Here is a 7845-nt window from a genome sequence, read left to right as displayed (position 1 = left end):
GGGAAAGATTGAACAATAAAGCTGAAAATGCGTATGTTTTGTTCTGGTTCAGACTGAGCTAGTTCTTATTTTTGATGGTTTATCCTTTGTGAAATGCTTCAAGAAAAAGTGTGCTGCAGTGTTTCTAACAGCTTTTTTGAAATTTGTGCATATTGAGGCAAAATAGTTTTCAGAGAAATTGTAATACAAACTGCCAAGTTCAGAAAAATGCATTCTTTCAGCATGATCCCATTTGTTTGATAACAAATTTTTAGCTGTGCTAGTTACTTTATTTTATGCTGAACCTGCTGTTCCTCAGAGTTCAGATGAATATAGAGTGTAAGTTTGAAATGAAAGTAAAGGAATTATTATTTGAAACATGGTGTTCTCTGTCCTTTGGAGCTGGAGAAGAGGCGACAGTTGCAAAGACTGAGATGTCAGATGTGCTTATGTCAGATGTTCTGTAGAAGTCTGACTCGCTTAATCCTCAGCACACTTACCAGCATGACTTCATTCTGTTTTTCAGACATTTGTCATCAGTTCTGGGAAACAAGTTTGACCATGGGGCAGAAGCCATCATGCCAACAATTTTTAATCTAATTCCGAATAGTGCCAAAGTCATGGCCACTTCTGGTGTTGTAGCAGTTAGATTAATCATTCGAGTAAGTATAAGTCAGTGTTATCATTTCCAAATACTGTGATGTTTCTGAGAAAATATGAATGATACTGCAGTGAAAATTAGATTAGGTGCCTAATCTTCTTTTCTGATTGTGCTGGGCTTGGCTGTCTCAGATGTTATTCAGCCTTGTGTAGATGGTGATAGTCAACTCCTGCCAAGACACTAGGAGAAATATTTCTTTGTAGAGTGATATATTTCCATCCCTGTAAGAGCTAAGCAAACTCTTTTCTTTGAATGAGTTTTAAACCTGCCTTGCAGGACAGACTCATCCTCTTAATTATGCTTTAGAACTCCTCACAAACAGTGCCTAAAACCATTGGGTCACAGAGGTGACTTCTGGCCACTGATTCATTGGGGAAGCTGTAGATAGCCTGATATCTCTCAGGTTGTCACCACTGACAGGTTAGATCCTCTTGAAGTGACTTCAGCTCCTTGACTCTCTGGAGCTTATAAAATAAAGTTAAATATCTGATAAATGTATTTTAATATATAAAATATATAATAATAAAAATATCTGTTCTTATCTGTTAGTGTTCCTTTATTTAGCAGTTCTATTTTTAAGAATTGAACAAAAATAAGTGTATACACACTGGGCTGAGGTAACTGAGGGAGGTGGCCTTTTCATTCTGTGGAACTGTGGTTAAAGATTTTTTCCTGTTTTTGTTGTTTGTTTTCTTCTAGCATACGCACATCCCTCGATTAATACCCATCATAACAAGTAATTGTACCTCCAAGTCTGTTGCAGTTAGAAGGTGAGCATTTAGTTTTAATTTCTTTTTTACCAGTAAGTATTTTCACATGTACTTTCTGATAACATTAATGTATTTGTTTTTGTTAATGAAAAGGGCTGACATACACTCTTACTAAAGAATGCATCTCATTCTCCGCCATGAGTTGGGATCAAATTAAAAATCAGCCATCTTGTATAAGCTGCAGCACTGCAGAAAGAAGTCACTTTTCTGCAGATATTTTTTGAACTAATCTTTGTGCTTGTGTGTCTTTATAATAACATCATGTTATTTTGGCTTCTTTACAGTAGCATTCCTGTTCCCTGCTACTGGCTCTTACAGTGATATGGTTTTTCTTGAGCCAGTCAGCAGAAGTTGTGTTCTGTGATAGTGTCATCTGGAAGTTGGTCCTCTCTGCAATTGAAATCTAAGTGTGTGTCAGTCCACTACCTCACTGGGAGACTCTTCCCTGGTTCATGTAGATTAGCTCATTCTCTTCTAGTTAGACAAAAAGGGCAGCTTTGTGGCTGCTGAATTTGGTGACCAACCTTGAACAAATAAAAGCATACTTGTGCCTTAGTTTCTTGATATGAGAAATGGAGACTAATGTTGAAAAGTTCTGTCTCCACATGAAGCTAAATGTGAAGTTTGTGTGAAGCCTGAACTAACATGTCTGAAGTAGAATTTGCATGGATCTTAGGGCTCTATATCCTGTTTAATGAAAAGATGGGCTTTCTGGATTGCTTTATGTCAAGCCCTCTCCTCAGACTTCTCTGTAGAGAAATGTCTCCACTTCAGAATGTTTATTGATGGGGTTTGTAGAGATGTTGGTGTTTTTATGGGAGTCGTTACGGAATTCTAATGTCCCAAAAAGCTTCATAACAAAAGATGGCTGTTGTTTAGAAGCAAGTATGGCAAAGTCAGTGTGTCTCTGTTAATATAGAGAACTCACCATTTCTTCTCTTTCTTCTCCCAGGCGCTGTTATGAATTTTTAGACTTGCTGTTGCAGGAGTGGCAAACACACTCCCTAGAAAGGTAAGCTCTGAAAACAAGTGGGTTAATTCTCTCCTCCTTATGTCTGGGGAGGTTAATTCTGACGAAAGGGTAATTGAAGAGGGGAGATTATATCGGGTAGCTCTGTTAGAGATATTTTTGCCACAACAAAAGCACTTATGTATGTGCGTGCACACCATTCATCCCTGTAGTTCTGGCAGTCAGAGTTCAGTTGAGTCTACTGTGCTGGCGCTGGAAAACCTGGTTGAGTGAATCCCTCAACTGAACAGAACTATTGTTTTTTGTTTTTTTTTCCTCTTTGCACCCTAAAGTGAGATGATGAGATGGAGGATGTTGATCAGGAACTTCTGAGGCTTCTACCATACTTCAGACTAATGAGCAGTGAAAGTAATTGTGGGAGAACACTGGGACACAATTTCCTTAGCCCTAGACTTCCCAGGCAGTTTCAGTAGCTAACTAAAGACTGACCTATGAAGAATGCAGCTTGGCTTTTTCTAGTCAGCAATGTGGGTGGAATAAAACTGAGTTGCCTTGCAACTCAGTAAATAAAGACAGACTCCAAAGGATCTTACATGGAAATGGGAGGATGTGATGAACTCTGTTTTTGGCGACCATTTGTTTGGAGTCATTTGTTTAGAAGTGTGGCGCATCTTTCTGGACTACTGGATAATGTTTTTCTTCTTATTTCAGACACATATCAGTGTTAGCTGAAACAATAAAGAAGGGAATTCACGATGCAGATTCTGAAGCCAGGATAGAGGCAAGAAAGTAAGTGGAAGCTGTTGAGGATGTCTTTTCTTCCTCCCCTTCTTTGCCCTTACTGTGCTGTGAGTCAATGGTATTGCATGTTGGAGACTGAAGTCCAGCCAAGTTACTTCTTGGCAGTTAATGGCAACTTTCCCTTGGCTTCAGTGGGTAGGAGATGTCATAGGATGAGTTATATATGTATTGTGTCTTCTAATGGTACTGTTTCAATTTGTTCTTACAATATTTTATTGTCTTTTTATCTGAGCTGGTAAAATGCTTACCTGAGTAGTTCAAGAGTCTGGGTTATTTGCTACTCTTGAAGCAAAAGTCCTTGTACCATTACACTGTTAAATGGTATCCTGAATTAAGGAAATATTTTATGTTGCTGAAATAGCATCTTTGTGTGTATCTATAGGAAGCTTTAATATTCGCAATAATTTTTTTTTCTGTTGAAGATCTCTTGCATTTCCATTAATGTGTTTGTACTTATGCTGATGTACTAGGATCATACTCTTCTGAATAGAACACTACAGGAACATTTTTCTTCAGAAAGAGGATACTGTAAAACATGAAATCAATGAACAATAAATTTTATTAATCTTAATGCTGTGGTAGAAGTGTTTCACAGTAGGACTTTAAAAATCCTTCTGAAAGGGAACGTGTCTATCACTGAAAAATACAGTAGGCACTGAGACTGCACAGCAGGTGACTTGTTAAGCTGAATAGACAGCAAGGAGAATGGCATGAGACTTCAGAAAGCATGCTTAATTCTTTCTTCCCATGTTTCTTAATTAACAGCATGGTTAATTATAAGACAGAAATTTGTTTCCTTCTAATGATGTGAGAATGCATGGGACTTCTCTGAGGACTGGCTGTCACACACAAACAATTATTGATTCATTTGAGCTAATGTTCTTACTCTTAAACTGCCCATTAGTTGCCCCCTGAAAAGTGGCTAGAGTCTTCATCTCCTTTGTGAGTAGAATGAATGTTGTTTAGGCATCAGCCAGGAAATTTGGACCAGAGATGAGTTCTTCCCTCATCTTTAAATGCTCTTTTATTTTCAGCATGGCACTGACTGGAAATCTGTAGGAGCATCTCTTTCCTTTTCCTCTTTATTTCTTCCCCAAAAGACAGTCAACAGACTCAATAGAGAAGATTTGTTACTGCAGCATTGTAGAAGGGCTGTTTCTTAAACTTAAGGAAGAAAACAACACCAACTGGTGCTCGCCTGAATCAGGCCCATGCATGTGTGTTCTGCTTTTGGCATTTTTTCAGAAGTAGCATTTGAGTACCCAGTCTCAAACTACTATCAGTCTGTGGGTTTACCATCTCCTGTGTATTGTAGGCAGCCAGAGGGATGAGGGTTTCTTCTCCAATAAAACTGCTTTTGACGACTTGGTGCATTGTAAAAACACAAGTGGCGCATTCCTTTCTTCCTATTTCAATTTTATTTGTCTTCTGTGTGCCTGTTTGAGCAACACAGTGGGTTGAAGAAAGTGGTATGTCTTGTGTGTCACAGGGGCAGTAGATGTTCGAAACTGGTGCCAGTAGTGAAAAGGGCTCTGACTGTACCTGTGCTTCACTGCCCCTAACCATGACAAGGAAATGTTGATGGTTTTGTGCCTTACTTCTAGGTGTTACTGGGGTTTCCACAGTCACTTCAGCAGAGAGGCAGAGCATTTGTACCACACCTTGGAGTCTTCCTACCAGAAGGCCCTGCAGTCACATTTGAAGAACTCTGACAGCATCGTGTCCTTGCCACAGTCTGATCGCTCCTCCTCCAGCTCCCAGGAGAGTCTCAAGTAAGTCCTTCCATGTCACTACCTCTCAATTTAAACAGCTGCCTATCGCTCTGTTGATTTGGAGGGAGCCATCACATTGCTTTCTCTCATCTGGTCACTGCTTGACCTCAACGCTTGGTTACTTAAAAATTTCATTTTTTTTAGCTAACATTGTGTTAAATAAAATGCTAGGAAAACCCTTTACTGGCTAAAAAAAAATCAAATGGTTATTTTGACTCTATAAATAACTTTCTAGGAAGCTTTCTGTGCTCAGTGGATGCTGTTAGTCATTCCTTCCAGGTATGCTTAAAACAATGCTTGGATTGAAATTCTGTGTTTAGCATTAATCCTAGAGGTGTAAGTCTGCATCTTTACATATAAGAGAAAAAAAATGACTGAACTAAATTTGAGTTGTAACTGCAAAATCAATATGTAACTCTGCCGTTGAGTGTATGTATTTTAGCTTTTTTTAAAGATACAATCAGCTTAGGTTCCAAATGTCTGCAATTTAACTAAGAGCTCTATGAAAAATATCCATAACTTATTGGTGTAACTTAAGTCTACGAAAAAGGTTCTTAAAAGTCTCTTCTTGGTCAAATAATGTACATGCTAGTTTTTAACGCTTTTACTGATGACTATGAAATACCAGTTTTGTTTTAATAAATATTTATATTAACTTCTAGCCGTCCGTTGTCTGCCAAAAGAAGTCCTACTGGAAGTACTACATCTAGAGGTGAGAACAGGAGCTGAAAAGTGCACTCAGGTGTTGCTGAGGAAGTGTGATAAATTAAGAATGAGAATTTTAAACAATATAATATGCAAGGAAACAACTTTGATCACTGTTTAACTTACTCTGTACAATTTTTAATTAGTTTTGCATTGCACATAATATTCTGTGCATCAAATTCCTTTGAAAGTTAGTGAATCTGCTATTGCTTGCACCTGAAGGGAAGGCTAAAACGCCTTGAAAATTGTAGCCAGTGTATGTTTAACTGTGCAATAGCTGCAGTAAACTGCTGACACTAAAACATACAGCTACATAGTCTAATGGTGCATTCAGCTTTACAATTTTCTGTCATTAATTCTTTGTAGTTTCAGCACTTACTTGCAGCACTGTCTGCACAGAATTCCTACAGTGTTAAATTCCATCTCTTTGTTAATCTGTTTTTACTGTTAGATGGAATATTTAGGTGCAGCTTTCCTGTCACATAATAGTTTAAATAATAAATTTTGATACAAAATATAATAGACAAAACTTCACTGGTAGAAGATATGCTGCCTTCTACACCTGACCAAGATTGGGTTCTGGCTGGTTTGTGTATCCAGTATACCCTACCGACATCTTTGATTCAAGGAGATATTGTTGTGTAACCTACTTGACTGTGCACACAAATGCATGTTTGCTTGCAGCTAAATAGACAAGCTTCATGCTTAAGCGGTAAAGCATCAACAAGCGATGGGAACAGCAGTCCTCATGAGAAGATGTGGTGTTGGGAAGAAAGTTAGTAGAACTTGGACTGAAGGACATGCAGGTCTGTTCTGGCCAGCATCTCACAAGCTGGTGCTGGGTCCCATGGTTGAGCCTTCCCATCTAGGTTCTGTTAGAAATTTCTTTATTATTGGTCTGGCAGCCTTTTTGATCTCAGCATTTAGGTTAGTATCTGATAAAGTTCTTAGAGGTAGCATCAGGTCAGCATTAAAATATCTTTGCAAGCAGTGTGGGGAAGCCCACAGTGCCCTGATAAAGCATTCTTAGTTGAGGTATTTCAGTGCCAGCAGGGACCGTTAAAAATAGTATATTAAACTGCTTGTCAGGCTCTTTGAAGCACTCAGCTCAGAAAATTAATCTTCTTTATTCTGGATCTCCCACTCCCATCTGCAGCATCTACAGTAAGTACAAAATCTGTGTCAACACCAGGATCTCTGCAGCGATCCCGCAGTGACGTCGATGTGAATGCAGCAGCTAGTGCCAAGTCAAAAGTGACGTCTTCAGGAGCATCCACCCCCTTCAGTTCTGCTGCAGCTTTGCCCCCAGGCTCATACGCATCACTAGGTAAATCTACGTATTCTTCTACTCCTGCAAGTTAGCTTTCTTTACTACCAGAAGGTGCCTCATAGTTTTATTTGAATATTAAACTCTGACTGGAAGAACATATCTCTGAGATAGTTACCAGCTCTCCAGGATCAGTGTGTGATCTCTTACCCTTTGGGGTTAAGGGAAAAATTTGCAACAGAACTGACTTGAAGAAACTTCTTAGTTTTTGAAATGTATAATAGTCTGCGTCTCACTCTTCTTTCTGGGGAAAAGCAGATCTTACTCCGATTCTGGGATGTTGTAGAGGAAAATACTGCTGAGTTCCTTTTGACTTGTCCCCCTTTTTCTTTTCCTATTCTTCCTTCCCTCCTTTCCTGAAACTAGTTTATGCTTTGAAAAGTACGTCTTAGTTGAGTTTGATCGCTTTCCGTTTTACAAAAGAGAAAGATGGTGGAGCAAAGAGAAGTTGGCCTTCCTGTTTCACCACACAGGACTGAAGTATCTGTTCCTTATGCCCACTCTTTTTGGATTATAGCCATGTGTCAGGTTATACTCTTAAAGCATCGTATGTCACTTTTAGGTGCCTTAGGATTTCTTACAACAAAGTTTGCATTTGATCTTTCTCTCCTGGAGGTGCCATTGAAGGAGGCGTGGAGGAAGAAATGCGAGGTGTTGATTGACACTGTATTTGCAGAGCTTCAACTGTATTATGAGTAGAGCTGATCATCTGAGCTGGTTTGTCATTCTGCTAGTTTTGTGCTAATCTAATTCTAGACTTTTCATCCATTTACCTTTACAAGAGGGAGAAAAATGAGAAGTCAGTGAATCAGTCTTGATTTAAGCTGTGTAGATTGTCTTCATTGAGTCAGTTGAGAAGT

The 7845-nt window shown here is 38.9% G+C and overlaps 1 protein-coding gene across 1 annotated transcript in view; it reads left to right on the top strand.

The window, feature by feature from the left end:
• Nucleotides 1-7845, top strand: part of CLASP1 (cytoplasmic linker associated protein 1) — a gene marked incomplete at its 5' end in the record, with an annotated part of 89311 nt that overhangs the window by 3805 nt on the left and 77661 nt on the right. The window contains 7 exons of the mRNA XM_010185606.1: nucleotides 506-641; nucleotides 1340-1410; nucleotides 2363-2422; nucleotides 3092-3169; nucleotides 4786-4953; nucleotides 5616-5665; nucleotides 6815-6985. Coding sequence (XP_010183908.1) covers nucleotides 506-641; nucleotides 1340-1410; nucleotides 2363-2422; nucleotides 3092-3169; nucleotides 4786-4953; nucleotides 5616-5665; nucleotides 6815-6985 — 734 coding nt within the window. The remainder of the gene's footprint in view (nucleotides 1-505; nucleotides 642-1339; nucleotides 1411-2362; nucleotides 2423-3091; nucleotides 3170-4785; nucleotides 4954-5615; nucleotides 5666-6814; nucleotides 6986-7845) is intronic.

This window comes from Mesitornis unicolor, unplaced genomic scaffold, assembly GCF_000695765.1.
Source record: "Mesitornis unicolor isolate BGI_N332 unplaced genomic scaffold, ASM69576v1 scaffold24495, whole genome shotgun sequence".
Taxonomy (NCBI): Eukaryota; Metazoa; Chordata; class Aves; order Mesitornithiformes; family Mesitornithidae; genus Mesitornis; species Mesitornis unicolor.
This window is presented reverse-complemented; position numbering and strand designations above follow the sequence as displayed.